The sequence below is a fragment of the Aspergillus clavatus genome, genomic scaffold (genome assembly GCF_000002715.2).
Source record: "Aspergillus clavatus NRRL 1 1099423829800 genomic scaffold, whole genome shotgun sequence".
Classification (NCBI taxonomy): domain Eukaryota; kingdom Fungi; phylum Ascomycota; class Eurotiomycetes; order Eurotiales; family Aspergillaceae; genus Aspergillus; species Aspergillus clavatus.
In genome coordinates, this window is record NW_001517099.1 from 1,044,926 (window position 1) to 1,070,039 (window position 25,114).

Genomic DNA, 25,114 nt, shown 5'->3' on the forward strand with positions numbered 1-25,114 from the left:
TCCTCCGACACCAGCTCAAGCGCAGATACTGTAACTGAGTTGACAGGCACTGTTTGAAAACTACGTCTCCAAATCTTGTCCTGTGAGTTTCATCAATAGTGCTGCTCACGTTCAACGTCTGTTGAGGCAACGCATGACTTCACTTGGCTTCAGCATGTCTGAGGACAGGCTAGCTGCCTACTTCCCATGTACTTCAGGAAGAGACTAGAACCTTGTTCTCTGCGCTTCGAGGAGCTTCAGGAGACAGCAAGGGATATACTGACTTCGATGGGACGTGTACCAGCATGAACTAATATCTCCCTCGAAAAAACTTTAGCCAGCTAGCTAGTTCGAATTTTAAGGACTCTACACATCCCAGTGTGAACAAACATGCAACCAACCTACATCGCAACAATCAATCCAAACACCGTATCATACAGAAACCAACCAACACCCTCAAGGTAAAGCAGCAACCAACCCCAAAACCCCCGCAACCAAAGGAAAAACCCCCCGAATCACATTCAAAGCCTCCCACCGATTCAACAAAGGCTCAACCTCCCTCGCCGGCAACTCAGCCCCAACCTTGGACTCCGCCTTTGCCTCCAGCTCGTGGTTCGTCCCCATCATAAACGCCAACGTATACGGGACAATCCCCACCGTCAACACCGCAGCAGCGCTATACAGGACTGTGCTGCCCTGCGGTGCCAGCAGCGATAGCGCCGTGCCCTCGCGCACACTCCAGGCCAGGTACAGGAATGCGGCGGCCGTGGCGGCCGCGAGGGGCGGGTTCTGCGCCTTGCCGCGGGCGTAGGCGTTTTGCCAGAGCTTGGCGGCAGTAGCTGGGGGGATGTTGTTTTCATGGAGGGCTTGGAGGATGCTTGGCGTGAAGCCTATGCTGTAGACGAAGATGTTGCCTGTTTGGTGTGTTTTAGTTGGTGGGATTGTGTGCTTGGTATGGGACCGATTGGGTTGGGAGTTTTACCTGAGAGCCAGGCAGCGCCGGTCAGGCCGACTACTTGGGCTGCGCGAAATGCGGGTGGGAAGGCGCTCATTGTGGTGTCTATTGAAGGTTCAATTGATATATTGAAGCAGTTGAGGTAGAGCAGTGGTCTTTATAGTTTTAGAGGTAAGGTTTATGACGACATGAATATTACGATTGGAGCAACCAGATATATGAACCAAAGCATCTCCATACACATTCTAGTGGGTAACCAATACTTTCATGATCCAAAACTACCGCGTCAGGCCATCTATCAAACCTTCGACAATCTACTTGACATCGTGCTGGTGGAATGTCGGACATTGGAATCTTCATCGGCTTTTGCGGCTTTTGGAGGCCGATAAGAACGGATACTCGGTGAATTTAATGTTATTTCTGTATATTTCTGGAGAGAGCTCTTAAAATTAAAAGAAATAAGATAAAGGAGGACAATCGGACAACTCCCTAAGGTATATGCTGACATGAGGTACGTTGAGTGCGATGCTGAGTAGAGAAGCATACTGATTTCATTGATTGAGAATAGTTAAGTCATATACAGAAAAGATATACCGGACCGAAGAGGTTTGGCAATCAACCCTTCTGACTCTTCTGGTGAAGGATGTGTCTCTGTCTGTGTTACCGGCTCTTTCTCATCGTGCTTCTCTTCTGACCCTTCTAGTGGAGGATGTGTCTGACTTCACGATCATATGGTCTCGAATGCGATCAGAGAGCACTGTTCACCCGGGACCCTACAGGCTGCCCGCCTGTATTTTATTGTTTTGATCTCGCCTCTTCTACCCCCTCCCACTTCCTTTCTCCTTTCGTTCCCTGCGGTCCGACTTCGTTGAGAATCATCCCCGCCCCCTTCTCTGGCCATTGGTCATCATAACGTTTTTGCTTCGAACCAGTTTATTCACCGATCACCATACACACTATGCTCCCTGCGTTTCTTCCTCGGAGGGAGGGAGCAGATGAGGAGGCCGCGAAGTGTACGAGGTCCTCCACCTGTGCCCTTCGGATGCTGATCGATGTAGTCACTCCCGAAATGCTCATACAACCTGATCTAACCGTCGTTAGGTTAATAGGTTCCAATAGTGGCGCTGGTGTATGCTCCATAATCGCTTATAACCTTCTACCGGCGGCTGATCAAGGTGCAGCCCCGTGTTCTAGGGTTGAGTTACTCCCCTGCCTTGTTGAATCCCTTAAAGGGAATGTTGTTGTGGTTGACCTTGTCGAGGAGCCATTTCATGGTGTGCTCTAGGCATTTGTCCTCCCCTGACTGGGAGGTGTCCGTGCTATGAAAGATGCTGGCAATTTGGGATCTTGGCTTTCTGCCATCAGTTCTATTCCGATTGAACTTAACCAGCTTGTCTTGCATTGGCAGGATGAACTCGTGGGGGCGTTTTGTCTGGTGTTGAGCGTCGGAGTCATGATTGAAAAAGGGGAGCGAGGGTCGCAGTTCCAGATGATTAGGTGTCTACCTCTCCCCTGCTGGGGCTTGAGCACCGCAACCCCCCCAGGAGTGGCATGGGCGTTCGTCCCAGAGAGGATCATTGATGTGGCTACTTGTCCAGTTACTGAGAAAAGCAAGCCAGGTCTTCTTGCCTTGCTTGGGGGCACACCACCATGATGAGAAGGTGTCGCGTCCGCGCGCACCCCCGTCAGGTAGGAAAGGGGTCCAGGTTGCCTTGCTCTGTTCCGTGGGAAAGGTGACTGGGCGTTCATGGATGTTGGGGACACCTAGAACGCTGTTAAGTTCTTGCAGGAAACCCCTCAGTCTGGATAAGAGCGTCTGAGGGTCGATTGGGGGTGCCTCAGTCCAGAAGCCCCCCTGTCAAGTCAAAAGTACCGCTTGGAGAGAAGTTCTAGCATTGTATGTTAGCTACTGTCTTATGTGAATACCCAAGATCTTGCCTTGTAGTCCGCATCAAGTGCTAGTTCGCAGTCCCTCCACGCCGTGCACACTGGTCACTAGGAATATCTTGTTAGACCTTCCCTTTCTTGGTTCATTGGACCTGGAACTTACCATATCACTCGACAAGGGCGATATTCCATGGACTATGTCCGATGTAGCTATCAATTTAGAAGCAGCTAGACCGTCCCTGGCTCAACATCCTCACCGCAGTAATGGGATTTTCTTTGGCATTCAAATTGTCGCAGGGAAGTAGAGAGAGGACATGGGTGCTCTGGATACCAGCTTTGTCTCGTTGGCGGCATATAATTCCCATAATAACGGCAGGGACATGGAACAGCCCTCGACTGGTGATATCTGGTGGGTCACCTGATCGTCGGGGTATCACCACAGGTCTTACTACCCAGGTGCTACCACAGTACCCCGGGGCATAGAAAGCGGAGCGTACATGTATAAGACGCGAGTGAAAGTACAATCTGCTCATGGGCAGCTTGATGAGGGTACTCACGGTCTCTTGGAGAACAGTCAGCCGCGCTTGTTTAAGGCGATTTGTAATGGTAGTGGTGATGCCGAAGATGATGGGGAAGATAGATGGTTGTTCCATTCTTTATCTTCGTTGAGCGAAAAAGCTATCTGCCTATCTTGCCAGTTGACCAATTGACATGCACGTTCTGTCCACAAAGTGTGACAAGAATGTTTGGCCAGCGCATGCGAGGACATCTCCACATGAGATAACACGCAGATGGTTGCAGAGCTATCGTAGATTTTGGTCGGCGCGCGTTGAATCTGGACCTGCATCTGTAGCGGATACCAAAAACGTGCAACGGCTACCAGGAGCAGAGGGAGCCAGAGAGGTGTTGGTCCTACCAGAGATGGAGCAGGAACTAGAACTGCAGGAGTACCACTTGCAGGCAGCGCAGCGGCAATGGCATGTGCGCAGAGGTAAGTCACCACGTGGAATGAAAGTAGAACACTCCCTATGCCAGAATTTAGTACGAGTCACCAAGTAGAACAGCTGGAGTGATAGAGATCTCTGTTGGGCGAACCTGTGCGGAACTATCCGATGAGACCCAAGCCAAGCAGACGATGACATGGATGCCACTACTAGATGCCTGAGAGGGCACTAAGATGAGTGGTAGTCGTTTTAAATCGTATGAGAGCACTCACCACGTTCTTCCTCAATTCTCTCCAGGGAAGCCTTGCGAATCTGGTAGATGTGTGATGGTGATAGAGTGAAGAAAGTGAGAATGTGTGGATGAGGGTAAGCAGGTAGTAACACAAGTAAATGTAAATAGGAAGCTGGTGGGCAGATACAATAGCAACAATAATAGCAGTGAATCGACAAAATAGAACATGGGTTCATCTCAACAAGCACCGCTTTGATATGGTCAATGGTGCGTTTATCGAGGATTCCTCTTCATGTGCAGTATTGGATCTCTTTCCTCTGCGCTCCGGTGCTGGTTGGGGTGGTGGTGAGTCATTAGAGCCGCTCTGTGAGGAAGGCTGTGGCAAGCCAGGACTGAAGGATGGTGTTCCCAGGTTTGATTGTATGCGGCCGGCCAAGGGGATATCTGCTTTCCATACTAGTCCATGTATGTTCTTGATAGTGTTGGGGATAGCACCAGGGATGGACCAGCACCTACCACTATTAGGTTTGATTAGGAATATGATTGGACCTGGCAAGCAGTTATACCCGATTTCTTCGTAAGAATAGAACCCACGGCAGACAGACACCACCAATTGCCATTTCCGGTGGTGGAAGCAACAAAGAAGAAGACGCTTGTCTATATAGGAGCAGGCTGACGAGCAAGAGAGTATGGACTGCGCGTGACTCTCCAAGATCTAGTTCTCATTCAAATATCAGGCGGCACCATTGATTGGAAAATGCCTTGAATTCTCACCAGAAGAGGGGCTGAAGCAGAATCTTGAAGACTCCCGGGCCATCAGCTCGATGAGTTTGAGGTGATAATCACAGGAAGATTCTTTTCTTCAACACACTGTCCTGAACCAATCAAAGTGTGTCATATGATATCTCGTTGAGGATGACTGCCCATTCCCTCACAGATCTCTTGGGAGCGGAAACAAGCAGCGCAAGCCTTTTGCTTGCGGCCCGAAGCCGCGTAGCGGTTGCGGCAACAGGCTGACGCAGCTTTGCCCAGACTGAAGATGTTCACTGGTTAGTACAAGAAGATATGACAAGTCCCGAGTGGAAGAAGCTCGTAAGTTCAGGAGCCAGGATAGCCAAGTACTCACCATCAAAGTTTTCACAGGCATTGATAAACGTCTGGATCACTCATAGAGATTTCAAGTGTGGGCACCTGAACGATTTTCCTCCAGGTGGCCCTCGACGGTGCTCATGACATGATGATCCAACACCAAGGGAACTTTGTCCGGTGGTGGACACTCTCCAGAAAAGCGAATTTAGGCATTGCAGCAAGGGCAACGGGTATAGAATAGAAACAAATGACGAGCTCGTATTCAGGAAGTCAAGCATGAGCCGGTCCAGAAGGTATGCTGAGGGATCTCCCAAATTTCCAAGGTGTTGCTGTAGCAGCCGTCGTTCTTTGGTTTCTTCGAGCTGTGTTCTGCGTGCTGCAGAGGGCCTAGTATTTCACATGCGATGTCAAAGCTTGAAGCTTTCCAGAAGGTCAGACCAGCTATGTCTAAAGGGTGTGCAGCTTGAAGACTTACCATCTCTTTGGGAGTTCAGAGAAGAAAGCACATGTTGGATGGAACTGCCTTGTCTCCGTATATGTATATATATATATATATATATATATGTAATGAGACAGAATGGTCAGGATGGTTCTGAAGAAGCTTGTCTATCGAAAGATGGGAGAGAGGGAAAGATGCGGGATTTATACTCAAGATGGAGAGAAAGTCTCATTCACTCCAGAGGGAATTAGAGCAGATTATTCAGTAATGAATCAAACAAACTCCATTCAATATGATGAATGATGACTCTATTGTCGGACGGATATTTGCATTGTAGAACTGCTCCCGACCAACGCGTGAATGGAGACGGTCAGCTCTAGGGCAGCCAACGTGTTGTGCAAATCACATAATTCTACTCTCATGCAAGCTCCCAATAGCCTGAGGTACAGTAATATCCTGAAAAACGCCTCTTGCGGTCAGTCTGGCTGATCTTTGGTCTACAGAGAACCCGACAGCTGACCGGATGGATGCATTTTGACTAGAGCGATGTTGTCTTCCGGTGCAGGAAGTCAGCAGGGCCAGAAAGACGCGAAAATAAAACAGCGATGACTTCAAACGAATTCAATAGTCATGAAATCAGGAAGTAATTCCTATTCCTCTATTGTAGAATCGCGGATGCTTCTGTTTCTCGACGCTGTGACCAGTTGGCCACTTACTGATCGAACATCTATCTATCTATATTCTATACGAGATTACAAACTCCAGGGAAACTCTCTCAACCACTCTGAACCGTTGAATCGGCCGTCTGACAGCCTACCTGGACGACGATCTCGCCATAAGCCACAGTTTTTGAACAATTTCATCTCCGTGGGAAATACCGGTGATGCAGGGATGACTCATACACACCAAAGAAAAAAGGACTCGATCAGAACGATCCAAATAAACAAGACACGGAAGGGATGGGGGAAACACCTTATGTACTAGTATTGACCCCTCCATAATCTCATCTCATCTCAACAGCCCTCGCACAACAAAAAAAGAAAAAAAAAAAAATATGACCCGCTGCACGCTCATCCCCATCAACCTCCACAACCCGGACGAATACGCCGAGCTCAAAGCCCAGCGCGTGCAATGTGGCTGGGACTCCACCGACACCGCCCTTCTCAAATGGCGCGCCAAACAAGACGAGAACCTCAAGTCCTTCTTCTGGATTACGGTGCCGTCCGAGTCCGCGCCCTCCAAGGCCATCCGCGTCGGCCACATCTCGCTCGACGCGTACTCCGACCCGCCCGATCTGGGCCTCGCCAGCCCGGACAAATCCACCCTTACGATCCAGAACTTCTTCATCCGCCCGGAGCACCGCGGCAGCGGGCTGGGGAACCATGTTCTGGCCCTGGCGGAGGGGATGGCGACGCAGGAGCCGTGGGGGAGCCCCCGGTGCCGGTTTGTGACGATTAATACGCTGAGCAAGCGGTATTTCTACGCGGAGGGGCCGGAGGGGAAGGGCATGTGGGCGCGACTGGGGGGCCCCGCGCCGAAGATCTGTAACGCGGAGTGGTATGAGCGACGGGGGTATGTGTGGTGGAAGTCGGAGCCGCGGTATCAGGAGCGGACGTCTGAGGGGGAGGAGGTGCGTCTGTGGGCGGATTTCATGCGCAAGGCTGTTATGGATGGGGAGGTGTAAGTAGATGCGACGGTGGGATTCAAGCAGGGATGCTGGACATCCAGTCCCTTGATGATAGAAGAGAAGGAAAGAGAAGAGAAGCATGATGATCGTCAGATAATCAAACAAATCTATGCAGGCCGTCGATCTCCATCGACAACCCGCCGTTAAGCTTCGTCAAGGGTTGAATCGTCTTTATCTTGTCCCTCTCGTTGTCGAGCCGTTGAGCATAATCCCCTTGCGTAGATCCAGCCATGATCCAACCACGCCTGGATATACTTCATCCTCCAAAGACATGCAGGATCGATCCTCATCTCAAGAACACATAAAGAGAGCATCCCATCCCGATCCCATCTCATCCCATCCTCACTCCATCATCATCAACAACATCAACATCACCACCACCAACACCACCACCCAAACTCCCTCCCCAAAATGCAGTTCTCTACCATCCTCTCCTTCCTCGCTGTCACCAGCCTGGCCATGGCTGCGCCCACGATTTCCCGTACGTTGTCCCCGCTTCCTACAAGAACCTCCCCTAACAGCATCTAGGCCGCCAGCTGGGCAACGGCGTTGGCGTCGGCGTCAACCATGACAACATCCCCATCCCTGTGACCGTGCCTGTCACTGTGCCCGTCAATGTGCCCGTCGAGATCAAGGATACCGACATCGCCAACCATGCGCTCGAGGATACGCTCAAGAACGGGGTGAATGTGGACGATGTCCTGAACCCGCCTGTCAATGCGGGAGTGCTCAGCAAGGGTGTCAACAATGCGAATGAGCTCAAGGTGCACCATTCCTAGATACAATAGGAGACGAGGTATGTTTATCATCTATACTTGAGGTTGATGGATGGGTGAGGAGTGGCTGATGTGGGCAGATAAAAATTACTGGTAGATATATGAGAGAAAGATGAGATGTATTTAGATCACTATAGATTCCGACTGCTGGTATAGTTAGTTGCATAGTGCATGATCAAAATTAATTATCTATGCCCTGGATTTTTCAAGACGACACCATTCCTTGTCATCATTGCCAAGTAAGACACGAGTTACATAGATCTATAATCCATTGTAAGGACAATGCCCGCCTGTATCCCCGGCTCCTCCTGCATGGCTGCTCTTGGGTTACAACGCTAAGCGCCTCGGTCGCTGATAACCAGCAGCTATAGCACCACCCTTTCGCTTGGCAACACGGCCGCCCTCCTCTGAATGGCAGGAGAACGATGAATCCCCTCATGTAATCTCCGTTGTCCGTCGGGGTCAGAATGATATGAGATGATTCTCTGGGCTGTGGTATGCGGGGGTGCAATGTTCCCCAAAGCATATAAGGTCCGCGTCTCAGTCCGCCGGGCTGTGAGCAATTAAGCAGCCAGAGAGAGGCCCGCCCAGGTTCCAAATATGAAGGTGTGTCGCATTGCCTCCTGGAGAGTTTTGTAATTAGGAGATAATAACAACAGCTGGGCAAGTGGTCCGTTCTTCTTCTGGTCGGCTGCACAGCTGCAATTGACATCCCTCGCAAGCCCTTCCCTCCCACGGGAAGCGGCCATAAACGGCTGACCTTTAACGAAACGGTCGTCAAGCCGGTCATTGCTCCCTCGTCTACCGCTGTGGAATGGATCTCCACCGCCGAGGACGGGGACTATGTCTTCCAGGATAGCGATGGCAGCCTGAAGATCCAGAGCATCGTGACCAACCACACCCAGACCCTCGTCCCGGCTGACAAGGTGCCCGACGACGCATACAGCTACTGGATCCACCCCAACCTCTCCTCCGTCCTCTGGGCGACCAACTACACCAAGCAGTACCGCTACTCGTACTTTGCCAGCTACTACATCCAGGACCTGCAGTCGTTCAAGCTGGCCCCGCTCGCGTCGAACCAAGCCGGTGACATCCAGTATGCAAACTGGAGTCCCACTGGCGATGCCATCGCATTCGTCCGCGCGAACAACGTCTACGTCTGGACTGCCAAGTCGACGACCCAGATCACCACGGACGGCAGCGCAGATCTCTTCAATGGTGTCCCCGACTGGATCTACGAAGAGGAAATCCTGGGCGATCGCCATGCGCTGTGGTTCTCGCCCGACGCGGAGTACCTCGCCTTCCTGCGGTTCAACGAGACCGGCGTCCCGACCTTCAGAGTGCCATATTACATGGACAACGAAGAGGTGGCGCCGCCGTATCCGCGCGAGCTGGAACTGCGGTATCCCAAGGTGTCGCAGACGAATCCAACGGTGGAGGTGCGCCTGCTGAGCCGAGCCACCGGAGAGGTGTCTTCCGTTTCGATCAAGGCGTTCAATGCCACTGACTTGGTTATTGGAGAGGTAGCCTGGCTGACCGAGACACATTCCCAGGTGGCTGTCAAGGCGTTCAACCGGGTTCAGGACCAACAGAAGGTGGTCACGGTCGACGTGCTCTCTCTCAAGACCAAAACAATTAGCGAGCGGGATGGTACGGATGGCTGGTTGGATAATGCGCTCTCCATCACGTATATCGGCCAGATCGGCGACTCCAAGGCGGAATACTACATCGACATCTCGGACGAGTCCGGCTGGGCACACCTATGGTTGTTCCCCGTCGCTGGAGGGAGGCCTATGGCCCTGACGAAAGGCGAATGGGAAGTCACTGCGATCCTCAGCATCGACAAGCAGCGCCAGCTCGTGTATTATTTATCAACGCAGCACCACAGCACTGAGCGCCATGTGTACTCGGTCTCGTGGAAGACTTTCACGGCCACCCCTTTGGTCGACGACACCGTCGCGGCCGTCTGGTCTGCCTCCTTCTCGTCCCAGGGAGGATACTACATCCTCTCCTACCGTGGACCGGACGTGCCCTACCAGGAGCTCTATGCCATCAACTCCACCAAACCCCTGTGCACCATCACCAGCAATGCCGCCGTGTATGACGTGCTCAAGCAATACACCCTCCCCAAAATCAGCTACTTCGAGCTCCGTCTCCCCTCCGGCGAGACCCTCAACGTCATGCAGCGACTCCCCGTAAGCTTCTCGCCGAGGAAGAAGTATCCCATTCTCTTTACACCCTACGGCGGACCCGGTGCCCAGGAAGTCTCCAAGGCCTGGCAGTCGCAGACCTTCAAGTCATACATCGCCTCCGACCCGGAGTTGGAGTTCGTCACTTGGACCGTCGATAACCGCGGTACCGGCTACAAGGGCCGACGCTTCCGCGGACAGGTCGCGAAGCAGCTCGGCCGCCTGGAAGCGCAAGACCAGGTCTGGGCGGCGCAGCAGGCCGCCAAACTCCCCTTCATCGACGCTGAGCATATCGCCATCTGGGGCTGGAGCTACGGTGGTTACCTGACGGGTAAAGTCATCGAGACCGACAGCGGTGTCTTCTCGCTGGGTGTGCTGACGGCGCCGGTGTCGGACTGGCGGTTCTATGATTCCATGTACACGGAGCGGTACATGAAGACTCTGCAGGAAAATGCGAACGGGTACAATGCTAGCGCAATCTGGGATGTAGCCGGTTACAAGAACGTCCGTGGAGGGGTCTTGATTCAGCATGGCACGGGAGACGACAACGTGCACTTCCAGAATGCGGCGGCGCTGGTGGATCGGTTGGTAGGTGAGGGCGTATCACCGGATAAGCTGCAGGTGCAGTGGTTCACGGACTCTGACCATGGCATCCGGTACCATGGAGGAAGCGTGTTCTTATACCGACAGCTGGCGAAGCGATTGTATGAGGAGAAGCATCGCAAGAAGAGCGAGGGACATCAGTGGAGCAAACGTTCCCTTGAATTTTAAATCCCCAGGAAACTAGCATAGTCAATTCATGATATTTGGTTTCAGTATATCTCCTAATTTGTTGTCCATCATGTTCCATCATGTTGGGGGGAAGACTTCAACTGCAAGAGAGTGACTTGGCGAAGAGAAGTATTGCGAGCCAGAGAGAGTGTTGGACCGAACAGGCAGGTGACCCGGGTCACATGACTATACTGACCAGAGACGGCGGAGTCATTCCACGTGACCATGTCCTCCAACGCGGTACGGAGTCGCTAATGACTACTACAATACCGCGCTCAAGCAGATTGCGTCCGGAAAGGCATTGCACTAGGCTGAGAAGCTGAGTATTCCTTCTATTCACTAGCTAGAATATCAATGGCTTGATGAGGTCTGAGATAGCCTGCTACTTGTCCAGAGGAGGGCCTTAAGAGGCATTACGAACGGGTCTCAAGATTCAATCCCCTAGGACAGGAAAGTTTCTGTATCATGTTAGAGAATCCAGAGCAAGATGTCCGATGAATATACTCTGCCAAAGTTGTCAGATTCCAAAAGTCAAGCAAGGCAGACAGATGGTCAGTGAACGTGGCTGTGAGAGTCTGCCTGCGGACGAGACATCCCCGGTCTAAGCCTCACCTCGTAATACTTTAAACCCCCCCAGTATCGTCTCACCTGTCCCTCAGTCCACTTGTTTACAATCAATCATCTTCTCCGAAAATGTCCCTGTCAGTGTCAGCAGCTGAGATTCTGGTCTCGGACCTCCCAACCAAATCAGTCACCTTGACACCGATCAGAGCGACCGTGGTCCGCGAGTTTAAAACCACGATCCAAGTGAGTGTTCCCTTCTCGGAACTTCTCGATTCCATGGCTAACCTGTATAGCCCGGCCAAAATGAGATCACCATTCTCGGGATCGACCCCAAGGTTGATGTGGATTCCATTCGCGTCGACGGCTCCGGCCCAGCCACCATCACCGACATCCAGACCCAAAAGGTGCCTCGACGGGAAACCTTTGAAGACGTCTATCCCGAAGACTCAGACGACGATGAACTGAGCGATCAGGAGCCCGATTCGGACGCCGACTACGGCATTGATGACTCGGAGCTTCAGGTCGTTCGTACGGAGATCGCAAGCGTCGAAGCCACCTTGGCCAAGGCTCGGGGCAACAAAGCGATGTCGCTGGCCGTGTCGAGCTTCATGGACGGCTACGGAAAGAATTTGAAATTGGACAATGCGGATGCAGCCAAGTTGAACGACTTCCTTCAGCTCTATGTCCAACAGCACTCGGTCGAATGCGAACGGCATCACAAGTCCACCGTCGAGATCCAAGAAGCGGAGAAAAGTCTGGAGCGGCTCCAACGGAAACGAGCGCGTCTGGAAACGGCCTACGACAAGGCTAAAGAAGCGGCTCTCAAAGATATCCGGGAACAGCACAAGAAGCGTCTGCGCGAGCGTACGGACAAGCTGAAAAAACAGCAGCAACTGAAACTTGAGCGGCAGAAATTCTGGACCACGGAAGTCAGTCAGGTCGTCGTGCACCTGGACAGCCACTCGGCGCTGACCCCCGGGTCCAGCCGACGCAGCTCGATTGTAGGAAAACCCGGCAGCGCCACAGACGAAGCGGACGTGACTCTGCGTCTGGCGTACGTGATTCCCGGCCCACGCTGGGTCTCTCGCTACGATCTGAGGATTAGCACCCCTTCCGCGTCCGCACAGATGATATACCGCGCCGAGTTCCAGAACACTAGCGCGGAGACCTGGAGTGATACCCAGGTGACCCTGTCCACCTCGCAGGCCTCGTTCTCGGGACTTGACGAGCCCATTCCCCACCTGCAGGGCTGGCATATCAAGCTGGAGCCCAATCACGGAGACGCAGGTCAGCCGTCTTGGGACAACATCTTGCGCAGCCTCGACGAGTCCGGCCATCCCATCCGCCCGAACCAGGCACTGGCGCAACAGTCGTACATGCAACAGTTGGCGCAAATGCAGAGAATGAACCAGGCGCGGCTGGCGAATATCCCTCGGACGCAGCAGGGCTTGCAAATGGCGACACGGCCGCCCTCTGGAGGGCTGTTTGGAGCATCTTCCAATGTACAAAACCCGCAGATGATGGCGCAGCAACAGGCATGCATCGAGCGGGGAGAGGCGCTGCACGCTTCGGCAGCAGCATCAGAATCAGCCCCGCCCCCACCTCCAGCTCAGCGTTACGGTGCTGGCCCAGCCCAAGGAGGTCTGTTCGGCGCGCCGCCAGCACCACCAGCGGCACCAATGGCCGCAGCCGCACCGCAGCCGGCTTCGCTTTTTGGAGCTGCCGTCAACCGAGCGCTGGGCTGGACCAACGACAGTGGCGGCGACCACCATGAAGGGGCCGATGACGCCGCGGGGCAGGATGACGACGACGACGACGACGACGACGACGACACTCGCTCGACGCTCGCCGCCACTGACCTGGAGCACCAAGACTCGGTCAAACAAGACTACGGCCTGACGACAACATACGACCTCCCCGGCCGGCGCACCCTGATCCCATCGAGCGTCTCCCGCCGCCACGTCCTCGCCGAGCTCGAGCTCAAGTCGCTGACGCTCACGCACATCATCGTGCCGCGGGTGCGCGCGGCGGCGTTCCTGCGCGCACGCATCCAGAACACCACGGCGGTGGGCATCCTGCGCGGGCGGGCAGGCATGACCGTCGACGGGACGTTCCTGGGGACGACGAACCTGCCGAACTGCGCGCCGAACGACGCGTTCAACATTTCGCTGGGCGTCGACCCGTCGATCCTGGTGACGTACGCGAAGCCGTCTGTGCGGCGCGTCACGGGCGGCTTCTTCAGCAAGGAGCACACGGCCGTGTTCCGGCGGGCGTGCTGGGTGAAGAACACCAAGGGCGCGACGGTGGATCTCATCATCACGGACCAGGTGCCGCAGAGCGAGGATGAGAAACTGCGGGTGCAGATCCTCGAGCCGAGTGGGCTGGAGAAGGAGGGCGACCAGGTGCGGATGACGATGGAGAAGGGGAAGGGGCGCGGGTCGGTGGCGCTGGGGAAGAACGGCGAGGTGAAGTGGCTTGTGAAGCTGGAGCCGGGCAAGGATATCAGATTGGTGCTGGAGTATGAGACCAAGGTGCCGCAGGGGAGTCAGGTTGAACTCACCAGGGCGTGATCAATCATTGAACCGTTCTATCTATATATACTCCAGTGCAACCCACTCTTATGAAACAAATCAAACTTGATTGATCCTACCACTCCAAACTCCCCGGCATCTTCCTCCCCGTATCCCCATCCCTATCCCCATCCCTATCCCCATCCCCTGTCTGATCGGTTACCCCCCATCTCTCCCTCCAAACCGCCACCTCCTCCCTCCACAAATCGTTCACGCACGGGTCGCACGAACTCCCACAACACACGCCCAGCCCCGGGGGCGGCGGGGGATCATCGTGCGCGCGGGCCGCCGCGCGCAGCAGCTGCTTGCGGCGCACATTTGCGAGCCGCTTTGCGGCTTTGATACGCGGGACGTCCTCGGGGGCGTAGAGGGGGGTTGGTATTGGTGATGTGGGCATGGTTTGATGATATCTGGATGAGTTAGTTTTTTTTTTGGTTGATTTCCAATGGGGGTGAGCGATGTTTTACTTTATGGGGTTTTGTTTGTTGTACAGAGTATAGATTATGATACCGTACAGCGTGAGGATGGGAAATGGGTAATAATGGAGATACAGTAAGTAAGTAGTATGGCAAGGCCGAGGGGAAAATGGAAGTACAGACTACAGACTATAGACTACAGACTACAGTACGGACTCTCGGAGTACAGTAAATTGATGGAGAACATCCCGGGAGTCCCCGTGGTGTGGAGTTTGGATGCGGAGTGTGGGGGATCAGGATCAGGATCAGGGAAGGATAAGAAGAAGAAGAATCAGAATGACAAGAGTAGAAGAACTTGGAGGGAGACTTATTGTTGATCGTGAATGCCTAGTTGTCTACAGAGAGGATTCAGCTTCAAGGCTATATGGTATCTTAATTCGTGTGGATATATATCTGAGTGCAGTGTGTATTTTCTAGGCATGAATAGGATCACTTCCCCAGGGAAGGGGGGGGGGAGAAGAAGAAGGTTGCCATGTCAGGCAACAACCAGATGCTTCGTCCTTGTCCCTCTTTTCATCACTTGTCTTTCAGTGTCAATATCATGTTTTCGAGGGACCATTTGCGTCTGCACCTAAAGGCTATAGGTTGCTCAGACTCATTCAGACTAAGCGGTGAACTGTAATCCAAGCTCAACGATGCGACAAACCTACGACAGTGATACAGAGGGAATATTTGGTCTCTATATAGGATAGAGCAGGAGCTTGTCCTCGGTACAGACCAAGTTATGTCTACTCCGTGGTAGTTATACTCTGTATATAGTTAAATATATCCTCCAAACCCTGATGTTCAACAGTCACATGACACCGTCGAACACCAGCAATCCTGCAGTCCGCTGCATATGCGACCATTCATAGTCACATAACCTAATGCTGCTGCTGCTGATACTGATGCTGATGCTGATGCTACACCGCAGATGACTGCGAAGCCACTACCGAGTGGAATATTCCCGTGGATTGTCAGCTGCAGGACGGTCTGACCTGACATCGGTGGATGCCGGCAATAATGGCGGTGACTCGGTATCTGCACTTATACCTATACCTATACCTATACCTATACCGATAGTCTACCTGTCTACTGGAGATGTGATAGATTGATGGATGGATGTGATATTTCCATGGATATGGGTAATAGATGTATCTCTGCATGTTCGACTTGACAATGAATTGTTGAGTGGTGACGTCTGCGATCCGGATGGCCGAATCAGCGGCTTAGCCGGGGATCCCTGCACCGAGTTTTCACGACCAACGAACGGCTTTGATATTTAGAGAGTACAGAGATAGAATACAGACACCAAAAGACAGAGGTCAAGCTCCCAGGAGTTAGTGGCCATTTTAAACTCTATATGTACAGTTTATTGAGATGATTGCTGGAGGGAAAAAGTAGTACATGATATATCAAAAAGACCACCACAGATTACCTCTCTAACACACACACACACGCCCTTGTCCAACGCAGTACACAACTGCGGAAAAAAAACAAGGGACTTCACCACAACTTTCCTTTCAAACTGTCGAGTTGTAATGGCGGGCGAAAGAAAAGCGGAATTGTCGTGATGTTCGGATGGGGGGGGAGGTTTTGTTCGTAGGCCCCCTCCCCCCTCCCCAAAAAAAAAACAAAGCCATTTAAACGTACTTGCACATCATGGCAACCATCAGGTCGAACAGACCGATGGCCTCAACGAAAGCGAAACCCAGAATGGCGTAGGAGAAGAGCTGGCCACGCAGAGCAGGGTTGCGGGAGACACCGAGGAGGAGGGCACCGAAGACGAGACCGATACCGATACCGGCACCACCGAGACCGATGGCGGCAGAGCCCATACCCATGTTCTGGGAGACCTGGACCATGGCGTCGGCGATTTCAGAGGAGTACGCGCGGCGGGACTGGACGTTGGCGAAGACCTGGCGAGCGTTGGCCTGGATGAGGCTGGGCTGCTGACGCTTGACGGTCTGGAAGGGGGTCATGGGGACGACGGTCTTGCGCTGGGTGGTGAAGGTGCGCTTGGGAGCCAGCTGCAGACGAGCGGCAGGGCGGGCAACCTTGGTGGTTGCGGCCATGGAGGTGGCCAGGCGAGAGGCAAAGACACGAGAGGAGGCCATTGTGAAGATTTTGGTGGTTTGAGATTGAGGTTTCTCAAGGTAGGAGAGGATGATGGGTGTGTGTGTGAGAAGAGAGGAGAGAAAAAGAGAGGGAGAAAAAGAAGTTTTGGGGGGGGGAAGAAAGGGAAAAAGGGAGCGGGAAGGGAAGGACTAACAGAACCGGCCGCGTAGGACATAAAATACTCAGCAACCGAATTTTCGCCTTTTTTGTTCACCCTGTTTGGTATTAGTGCGTGGTTGGGGAGCCCTAGACACTGAAGCTGTACATGGGAGGTCCCATAGGACCATAGGACCATAGTAATTTACCATACTGTATCGAGAAGTTCCCTTAGTTACCTCAGTTACCTCAGTTCCCTCAGCTACCTTTCCCTCAAGTTACTACAGAGACCAAGCAGGTATCTACTGTCCTGTAACTATCTCCCTCCCGGGTTTGTCCGGGTATTGGCCCAGCGGTGATGCTGCTGGTAGCCTGGTACAGCCAATTATTCAGGGTCCTTGCAGGCCGCGTTCTCCGTGATCCACCGCCCTTGAGAGAGCATCTTCCCTCTTTTTTATTTTTTTTTCCCCTTTGGTTTTCTATTTTCTAACTACCTCTCAACACTCTATTTCTATCGAGAACGGTTCAATTGACTTCTTCCCATAACTTCCCAGATTCCCATACCTGGGGAAATGGCTGGGACTTAGCTTAGTCTCTCGGGGAACAGGACGAGGACAAACGACGCAGAGAAGGAATCAGGAATGTCGTAAATTTTTTTTTACTTTCGCAGTGGATCCGAATTATGGGTCCAAGAGAGTGGAACGACCCACTTGATGGATCCGCAGTCAACCAATCATAATGCGCACCCGCCCCAGTTGACTCTAACTATCTTTCTCGGACTCAATCAAACCGGGCCGATTCGGACTGCGGCTCCACCAAAGCCGGAATTGGGGCGCCAGGAATGGCCCCAACAGGAAAAGCCACCAGAGCGAGGATCCAGGTCACCCGAGGAAATCGAAAGAAACCAAGGGCGAATCCAACAAATCACATCCAGCCACGGGCTTCGGATGGAGGGAAAATAGCTCCCCCCTTCCGAGGGAATCCTGTCTCACCGGGTTTGGAGGGATGTCTCCTAAGGATTCCTCTAGGACAAGGAGCTCTCAAAGGTCAAAGGGGTGAGTGAAGACTCCATAGTCCATACTCCGGACTCCATAGTAGTCAGAGCTCTCTCATCCTGGAGACTCCAGACTCACATCAGACTGAAAAAAAAAAAGAAGCTATGGACTGAGGGAAGGCTGGGTTATATATCTATCTATCGATCTATCCCCCTGAGCTATCCCTGAGCTGAAGCTCTCCCCTGATTCTGGACACATCAACTCACCGATACAGACGACACTAGCATGCTTCCGGTGTTTTAGCCTGGGAATCCTGCCTGATCATCCTTAGGTCATTGAGGAATTGCCTTGGAATGTGGTTCTCATACTTTTTTTTATTTATTTTTATTTTATTCCTCCGTACTCTGTCCTGGTCTTTGTGTCATTTATCTATCTACAGAGTACTCTGTATAAGTATAATAATATCTACACAGTACGAATAGATCCTCCATATCTTACATATTCACAGAGTCGAAGTGCAGAACCAATCAACATGGCTAGTTGTGTTATCCATGCCAGCTCCTGCATATCAGCCTCATCTGGTGCTGCCCCTGTCTGTTTGTTGAGTGCCTGACTGCCTGTTCTCCGGCATTTCCTGCTCCCATCATCATTGCATATGCAGTCTTACGTAACCCTGCCAACTGCATTCCAACCTCTTCTGCCTTCTCTCTCCTACAGACTGCAGTCCTACGAAAACTTCAATTGACCCAACAACAGAAACACTTATAGAGTCCAGAGCATTTATGGAGTACAGAGATATCATCATTGATTGATACCTTGTACCTTTACCTCTTCTCTCAAGCAGTTTGAGGATGAGTGATCTGGAGCTCGTTACCCGCATCCCGTCAGAACCATCCTCCCCCAGAAGCTTTCCTGCATTTACCCGAGCTTAGTCATCGCAACTGCAGCTTGCAACAAGTTTCCATTTGACACTGCTCTACAAGATTTACTGGTGAAACCCCAATCTAACAGGCTCGAAAACACATTGCATGTCATGTCAGAGTGCTCATTATTACTTCATATCTAGTCAGATGGAAGGACCCGAATAATCGAACGCTGTCACCACTCAAGATGTTATGCACTGTTAGCTAGCGGCGTCTTGAGACGGTCCCGTAAGAGACGGCGATTCATAATGACCCCACAGACGGTTGAACAACTCTGCCTCCATCCTCTCTGCTCCTTGAGGTTCTTCCTGGATCTGCCCCATCATGTCAGACCCTTCAGGAAAGTCAAACTCGAAAGCGGCTTCTCCCTCCCCACGCACATTGCAGAGCACCGCCTGTTCATAGTGCCATTGGAGTAGTGCATCCAGGACGTGGGTTGGATCCCCAGGCTGTCGACAGACTGGATCGAGGATCCGTCCATGAAGGTCCCAGGTGTGGGGTTGAAAACTGACTACTTTGTATCCGTCGTTAGGGTTAACTGCTAGAGAGTACCAATCCCAGAGATGATGGATGGCGGAATCGAGTAGCAGTCCGTTCTGGAGGGAATTGACCCCAAGGGGGTCATTATGCGTGACGACATGTTGGAAACCTTGGCTCGCAAAGATGCTGTCCAGAGCAAGGGGAAAGATGTGAGCGGCATCAAAACCAACCCAGATATCATGTTCCGCTGTCCTATTTATTTGACCCGTAATAACGCATCGTCCATCCCGCGCGCGAACTTGTTGGGCAAATGAAGCATTGCGCGCAGTATTGGAGAGAGACAGTGTCCTTGGGTGGTAGCACTTGTGGCTCACCTGCATTTCTGTGTCGGGGACAGAAGGAGTAAGAATGTAGCGGCCATGCTCCAGAGGCTGGTCACTGGGTACCACAGGAGCAGTCGATCTGTAAAGCCGAGTTTCGAATCCCCCAGAAGCATGGAAGACAAGATAAATCATGTCCAGAAATTGTCTTGTGGTCAAGGTGGGAGCAGCACTGAGGCCACCCTTGATCTCTCCAGGGGCGTGAGAGAACTCGATAAAAACATTACGGGTCGATGCACGACGGGAGGCCATTTCGATGACTGGTGACCTTTATGACAATATCTCTTCCTCTTGATGTGAGTTCTGTCGGTTGATGGTCAAGTCAGTCGACTTGAAGGATGATGTTCCTGATACGTTTACATCAAGAGCATCACATGATCACTTCCATGTATCCTTGAAGCTCCCATCATCTTGCACCATCCACCGACAGCACTCACATCAAGAGGAAGAGTGTTGACGATCACCGAGGACCTCACCATGACTGTCGCACGCGCCATGCGATATAGTTCGACAGGATTTGTCAAGGCTTGTTGATCTCGCTACACCTGAAGACCCCTAGGCTGCAGCTGCAACTAGGTGCAATATCTGATCCTACTAAAGACCAGAAAGGTGCCAGATCTTGCGTGGTATGACTCAATCAAGAAAATCGAGTCGATCAACAGGATCAAAACCCCATTTCGAGATCTGACGCATTCCAATTCTGTCACCACATGCCCCGGCACAAGGAACCATCAACTGAAGTCACTTCCAAGTACCAGAAGACTCTCGCGATTGAAAATTGAAGTTTATTTCTTCATCAACAAATAAACATTCAATCTGATGGGTGTATTTATCAAGCACGATCAGGATGCCCTGGCGGCAATGCATGCTCAATGTATACCTGCGCTAACCACCAGATGGAAGCATGACATCTGCCACTGCCATCACTGACGGAGTCAAAAGCCTCAAGGCTTGGGACGTAGACTCCGCTCATTCCTCTGATGACGGCATGTACCATGCGCAGGACCAATTGGCACTCCCAGATCGGGGTGATGCTGATATTGGTGGGGGATTGACTGACTCTGGAATGCTTCGCATCACAACAAGAACAACAACAAAAGGCACGTCTTTTGGCCGGCCTCCTGTCGCGGGTCCGTCATTGCCCTCAGAGCCCCCTTCGAATCTGTGACAGGGGCATCTCGATTATACTCCCAGCATCCGTACATTATCCGTACATCAGCACAACGTTGTCTTCCACTTCCACTTGGTCGACCTCCGCGACCTCGACGACTACCTTGAAGAGGAGCACCACTCTTCATACGACCTTCATTCCAATCACCCACTCACTCCACTCTGCCCACCACTGCCGGCTCAACAATACCACGACCAACTACCACCTCTCCCTCGACCCTACAACCCAGTACAATGTCCCCCGGCGCACAGGCCGGGATTGTGGTCGGTGTCCTCGGCATTGCTGCCATCATGCTTGGGCTTGTTTTCTTCTGGCTGCACCGTAAAAAGCGCGCCTTGCAAAGGGCTCTTCGCCCCGAAAAGTATCTCCCGCCAGATGACAAGTGCAACCCGGTTTCCAAATTCGCCTCTGGTCTCTATACTAGCAGCACGTCGACTATTTTAACTGTAGCGGAGATGTTCAAGCATCCGAGCAAGGAGCGCGCGACCTCCATCACCGACGCAGGCAGCAGCATCTACTCCACCAACCAGACGCACGGCGGCTACCGCACCTCGAACACCGTCTGGCTGTGGAAGCACCGGGTGGCCACATTCGCCGACCGGACGTACAGCGCCACATCAACGGCTCTGCACACCATTGCGGAGAAGCTCCACGCCGTTCCCAAAACGGAGGAGCCATGCTCCGACACCAGCAGTCGACACTCGCACGGCTACATCTTCGCGCAGGAATTCCGGCACCTGCCCCCGCCGCCGCCCCCGAAACCAGCCAGAGTCCAGAAGATCGTCTCCCGCCTATACCACAGCCACGGTTCCATCGCCAAGCCCGCAGCGGGCAAGCTCAGGTCCCTCGAGATGAACAACGCTGCGTCACCCTGGAGCAGCATGAGCGGTCGCAACCGGTACCAGGTGGAATATGACCAACACCAGTTTCCGCCACCGTGCGAGACCCCCGATGCGCTGGACCTGGTCAAGGTGCGCAGCGTCTCATCCGGAACCGTCGCTCTCAGTGATCCCGCCGCTATCAGCGTGGATGCGTTGGCAGGCCGCATCTCCGGCGAGAATCTGCCCCCGCAGCAGATGCGGAGCGCCAAGAGCGCGAGTCCCGCCCCATCCCACCGCTCCCCAACGCAAATGGAAGTCCCGTCCGTGAAGCTGTGGACGACGCAGATATTCCGCGTGGAGATGGATTTCGCGCCCCGCCACGACGGACACCTAGCGGTCCGCGAGGGACAGGTGGTGCGACTCGAGCAGATCTTTGACAATGGATGGGTAGGTTTTTTTTTTTTTTTTTTTTTTTTTTCTGGCTGAGATCCCGAAATCATGCTAACGTGGTGTTGCGACGCAGGCACTGTGCGTCCTTCTCGAGACCGATACGCAAGGCCTCCTCCCGCGCGCGTGCCTATCCACCTGGCCAATCAAGGAACGCCGCCACTACGCGCCCAGCAGCACGTACTCCGAGCGCGCAGGCGTCTCCCCGACGGATTCGCAGTCCATCCGGTTCTACCGACAGCATTCGCGGCCGAGCACGCCGAAGCCGTCGAGTGTGAAGAAACAGGCGATTTCGGCGTCGTTGTCGACGGTCTTCTGCGTTTAACTACGGAGCATAATTATCTCTATTGTCTTCTTGTGGATACTTCCTGTACATAGTATACTCATAGCATACCCCGGACACAGCCCAGCCTCCAATACCATGCACTACATCCAGAAGCATATCCGTCAGGATACCGCGCATGAGCCGACCTGCAGCCGCAGAGTTCTGCGGTAATCACTAGTTGTCTTTGACGTTTGGAGCCAGATCCGCTTCGAGGAGGAGGAGGAGATACGGGTTGGAGATCGAGGTAGAGGTAGAAAAGAGCCAAGACGGAGACGAAGCAGATGGCAGCAGTACAGTACGACGTCAGCGCACCGCATCGATGCACTCCTCGAGATGCTGCCTGCGGGGACCGTAGCATCCATCTCTCCGCAGTGGTATTTGCATCCTGCAAGACAGGGGAACGGCCTGATGCTGGGGGTTAGAGTTCCTTAGAAGGGGAAAAGAGGGAGCAAGCACTCATCACTCGGGCCCCGACACGAGCTGGTTGAGTATGGCTCCCCCCCGTGTGATTGTACAAGTAGCGAGCCTTAGGACCCAAGGAAGAATAAAATCCACATAGGGAACATGATTTGTAGACCGACGGGGTAAGTAGATCCAAGATTGGGGTTGCCATGAGCACGTTGTCTTAGCTTTCCAAATACAGGTTTCGCGTAAGCTGTGATGGATGATGACGCTAGATAAGTAGAGAGTAGAATATGACAGCAGCTTAACATGCCAACCAAGCACTAGGAGTAGAGAACGAAAGCTAAAAGTTCTGACCTTCGAATATAGAACGCTGAATTGAAGAGCATGGGGGTAATTCCGGGGGTGTTGCGGGGGGCGGGCGGGGGCGGAGAGAGTGAGATCGGAGAGTCTGGGGGGCGGAGCGGAGGATGAGGAGGACATCACCCAGTAGTGAGAAGCCCTAAATCGCGAGTGTCTACAACACTGCCTATCTCCAACTAATTAATAAGCTTGTATCATTCCATGATTTGGCTCGGATTGTCCCATGAATCATGATACTCAATTGATGGATAGCTGTAACCTCCCCACACGGGGTGATGTCATGACCACATCCCCAAAATAATAACCTCAGTTTTTCCATTTTGTTTGAATATTTCCATCTCAATTGTATATAGTAGCTATGACAAACGATCCTAATCCCCCAACGTCTCCTCTCTCCCGGGCGCTGTTCAAGTTCTCACCGCAATGGTTCCTCGTCCCCCAAGGCACCGGCAGCATTGCGCTGATCCTGTGGCAGCTGGACTATCAGTTTGGGGCTCTACACATCCTCTCCAAGATCGTCTGGATCTACACCATTGTGGTCCTGGGTCTGGGTGTCATCCTCTACCTCCTGCGCCTTATTCGATACCCCAAACACGTCGTCCATGAGCTCCGCCACAACCTCATCGAGACCTCCTGTCTCTCCAGCATCGCCATCACCTACACCAGCATCATCCAATTGGCCGCGCTGCAATACCGCGACTCCCACGGCGTCGGCATCGCCGTCTACGTCCTCTGGTGGATCGACGCGTTCCTCGGCGTCGTCGCCGTCATCGCCATCCCCTACGTCCAACTCCGCCTGCAGCCCTCCGGCATCGAACACCTCCCCCCGGCCGTCCTCCTCCCGCTCATCGCAGCCCTCACCTCCGCCGCCGGCGCCGGCACCCTCTGCGCCGCCGCCCCGATCTCCGCGCGCCTTCAAGTCCCCGTCATCATCGTCGCATACCTCCTGATCGGCGCCGGCCTGGCGCTCGCCCTCGGCTACGACGCCATCATCCTCTTCCAGCACTTCGCAGACGCATACCCCTGCGCCGATATGGTCTGGCAGGACATGATCATCTGCGGGCCGTGGGGCCAGTCCGGCTTCGCGCTGCAGATCCTCGGCGACGCGGTGCGGAAGACGTTTCCCGCGTACGGCCGCGGCACGCTGCTCACGCCGCAGGCGGCGGAGCCGATCGCCGCGCTGAGCCAGTTCGCGGGCGTGCTGTCGTGGGGGTTTGGCACGTTCTGGTGGTGTTTTGCTCTCATGAGTATCGTGCATACGCTGCTGGGGCGGCCCGGGGGGTGGAGAGCGACGCGGTTTCATCTCGGGGTGTGGTCGTTGGTTTTTCCCTGGGTGGGTTTCCCTTTTTTTTTTCTTCTGAGTATAGTAGTTCACTCGATGGTGGAGCTGCTGCTAATGGTGATGATGATGGATAGGGCGTGTATACGAACTGTGCGGTGTATCTGGGCAAGATCATGGACTCGCCTGCGTTCAAGGTGTGGTCGACAGCCCTCCTGATCATGTTGGTGATTATTGCGATTGTGTTGACGCTGTTCACGCTCAAGGGGATCATCACGGGGAAGATTCTGGGGTTGGAGAATGGGTGGAGGGAGGAAGCGTATCTGGATAAAGAGGCGTGATTACTCCTATAATGACATTGACGGCCTGTCTTCATCACCTACTCCGGGCGAGATGGACAGATACACCTGTGATCTATGCATTGACATCTATCCACTAGCTCTCTATGTCTATAATGTAATAGAGTCTATCTATAGGACCAAGGTCAAATCTCAGGTGCCCTATGAAAACTACAGCACCAAGCCACAAAGATGAAAGTTAGCCCTATTAGCTGAGTAGCTGTAGGTCCTAGAGTTACTCTATATACTCCTGGGGTTTTACCTCTATATCTCCCGGTTATCCTTCTCTCATAGGTATAACAGCTCACATACGAAGCCAGTAAGCCATATCTCCCATCTTGAGCCTCCTTCCTTCATAGTTAGATAGTGAATAGCACCATCAATCTATCTGCTCCTCTCATCTCTCTCCAGATTCCCCACCATGGCCCTTCCCACGCGA

At 53.0% G+C, this 25,114-nt stretch overlaps 11 protein-coding genes across 11 annotated transcripts, besides 17 other annotated features; 6 read left to right on the forward strand and 5 right to left on the reverse strand.

The window, feature by feature from the left end:
- Positions 1 to 435: 435 nt before the first annotated feature.
- Positions 436 to 1,031, reverse strand: ACLA_048640 (DUF1772 domain-containing protein; the record flags this gene model as incomplete). Its single annotated transcript, XM_001271817.1, has 2 exons — positions 436 to 893; positions 962 to 1,031. The coding sequence occupies 2 exons, from the start codon at positions 1,029 to 1,031 to the stop codon at positions 436 to 438; spliced, it is 528 nt and encodes a 175-aa protein (XP_001271818.1).
- Positions 1,032 to 1,871: 840 nt separating this feature from the next.
- ACLA_048650 (uncharacterized protein) lies at positions 1,872 to 2,207 on the reverse strand (the record flags this gene model as incomplete). Its single annotated transcript, XM_001271818.1, has 2 exons — positions 1,872 to 2,016; positions 2,140 to 2,207. 2 exons carry the CDS (start codon positions 2,205 to 2,207, stop codon positions 1,872 to 1,874), a joined length of 213 nt encoding a protein of 70 aa, XP_001271819.1.
- A 3,412-nt stretch (positions 2,208 to 5,619) lies between these two features.
- Positions 5,620 to 5,649: a microsatellite.
- Positions 5,620 to 5,653: a microsatellite.
- A 926-nt stretch (positions 5,654 to 6,579) lies between these two features.
- Positions 6,580 to 7,209, forward strand: ACLA_048660 (GNAT family N-acetyltransferase; the record flags this gene model as incomplete). The annotated part of the gene is made up of 1 exon (XM_001271819.1): positions 6,580 to 7,209. The coding sequence occupies one exon, from the start codon at positions 6,580 to 6,582 to the stop codon at positions 7,207 to 7,209; it is 630 nt and encodes a 209-aa protein (XP_001271820.1).
- A 56-nt stretch (positions 7,210 to 7,265) lies between these two features.
- Positions 7,266 to 7,290: a microsatellite.
- A 233-nt stretch (positions 7,291 to 7,523) lies between these two features.
- Positions 7,524 to 7,554: a microsatellite.
- Positions 7,555 to 7,559: 5 nt separating this feature from the next.
- Positions 7,560 to 7,606: a microsatellite.
- A 17-nt stretch (positions 7,607 to 7,623) lies between these two features.
- ScwA lies at positions 7,624 to 7,991 on the forward strand (the record flags this gene model as incomplete). Its single annotated transcript, XM_001271820.1, has 2 exons — positions 7,624 to 7,693; positions 7,741 to 7,991. The coding sequence occupies 2 exons, from the start codon at positions 7,624 to 7,626 to the stop codon at positions 7,989 to 7,991; spliced, it is 321 nt and encodes a 106-aa protein (XP_001271821.1).
- A 597-nt stretch (positions 7,992 to 8,588) lies between these two features.
- On the forward strand, positions 8,589 to 10,948 carry dppIV (prolyl dipeptidyl peptidase DppIV; the record flags this gene model as incomplete). Its single annotated transcript, XM_001271821.1, has 2 exons — positions 8,589 to 8,594; positions 8,648 to 10,948. The coding sequence occupies 2 exons, from the start codon at positions 8,589 to 8,591 to the stop codon at positions 10,946 to 10,948; spliced, it is 2,307 nt and encodes a 768-aa protein (XP_001271822.1).
- A 693-nt stretch (positions 10,949 to 11,641) lies between these two features.
- ACLA_048690 (uncharacterized protein) lies at positions 11,642 to 14,082 on the forward strand (the record flags this gene model as incomplete). The annotated part of the gene is made up of 2 exons (XM_001271822.1): positions 11,642 to 11,755; positions 11,806 to 14,082. 2 exons carry the CDS (start codon positions 11,642 to 11,644, stop codon positions 14,080 to 14,082), a joined length of 2,391 nt encoding a protein of 796 aa, XP_001271823.1.
- Positions 13,312 to 13,344: a microsatellite.
- Positions 13,315 to 13,343: a microsatellite.
- A 76-nt stretch (positions 14,083 to 14,158) lies between the features above and the next one.
- On the reverse strand, positions 14,159 to 14,479 carry ACLA_048700 (uncharacterized protein; the record flags this gene model as incomplete). Its single annotated transcript, XM_001271823.1, has 1 exon — positions 14,159 to 14,479. One exon carries the CDS (start codon positions 14,477 to 14,479, stop codon positions 14,159 to 14,161), a length of 321 nt encoding a protein of 106 aa, XP_001271824.1.
- Positions 14,194 to 14,228: a microsatellite.
- Positions 14,195 to 14,229: a microsatellite.
- A 195-nt stretch (positions 14,480 to 14,674) lies between the features above and the next one.
- Positions 14,675 to 14,706: a microsatellite.
- A 719-nt stretch (positions 14,707 to 15,425) lies between these two features.
- Positions 15,426 to 15,462: a microsatellite.
- Positions 15,429 to 15,461: a microsatellite.
- Positions 15,463 to 15,585: 123 nt separating the features above from the next.
- Positions 15,586 to 15,614: a microsatellite.
- Positions 15,615 to 16,180: 566 nt separating this feature from the next.
- Positions 16,181 to 16,654, reverse strand: ACLA_048710 (ATP synthase subunit C family protein; the record flags this gene model as incomplete). The annotated part of the gene is made up of 1 exon (XM_001271824.1): positions 16,181 to 16,654. The coding sequence occupies one exon, from the start codon at positions 16,652 to 16,654 to the stop codon at positions 16,181 to 16,183; it is 474 nt and encodes a 157-aa protein (XP_001271825.1).
- A 66-nt stretch (positions 16,655 to 16,720) lies between these two features.
- Positions 16,721 to 16,804: a repeat region.
- A 180-nt stretch (positions 16,805 to 16,984) lies between these two features.
- Positions 16,985 to 17,018: a microsatellite.
- Positions 17,019 to 18,869: 1,851 nt separating this feature from the next.
- ACLA_048720 (HNH endonuclease signature motif containing protein) lies at positions 18,870 to 19,781 on the reverse strand (the record flags this gene model as incomplete). Its single annotated transcript, XM_001271825.1, has 1 exon — positions 18,870 to 19,781. The coding sequence occupies one exon, from the start codon at positions 19,779 to 19,781 to the stop codon at positions 18,870 to 18,872; it is 912 nt and encodes a 303-aa protein (XP_001271826.1).
- Positions 19,782 to 20,933: 1,152 nt separating this feature from the next.
- On the forward strand, positions 20,934 to 22,293 carry ACLA_048730 (uncharacterized protein; the record flags this gene model as incomplete). Its single annotated transcript, XM_001271826.1, has 2 exons — positions 20,934 to 21,968; positions 22,045 to 22,293. The coding sequence occupies 2 exons, from the start codon at positions 20,934 to 20,936 to the stop codon at positions 22,291 to 22,293; spliced, it is 1,284 nt and encodes a 427-aa protein (XP_001271827.1).
- Positions 21,974 to 21,998: a microsatellite.
- Positions 21,974 to 21,999: a microsatellite.
- Positions 22,294 to 23,416: 1,123 nt separating the features above from the next.
- On the forward strand, positions 23,417 to 24,678 carry ACLA_048740 (putative malic acid transport protein; the record flags this gene model as incomplete). The annotated part of the gene is made up of 2 exons (XM_001271827.1): positions 23,417 to 24,391; positions 24,475 to 24,678. 2 exons carry the CDS (start codon positions 23,417 to 23,419, stop codon positions 24,676 to 24,678), a joined length of 1,179 nt encoding a protein of 392 aa, XP_001271828.1.
- Positions 24,679 to 25,114: the final 436 nt, after the last annotated feature.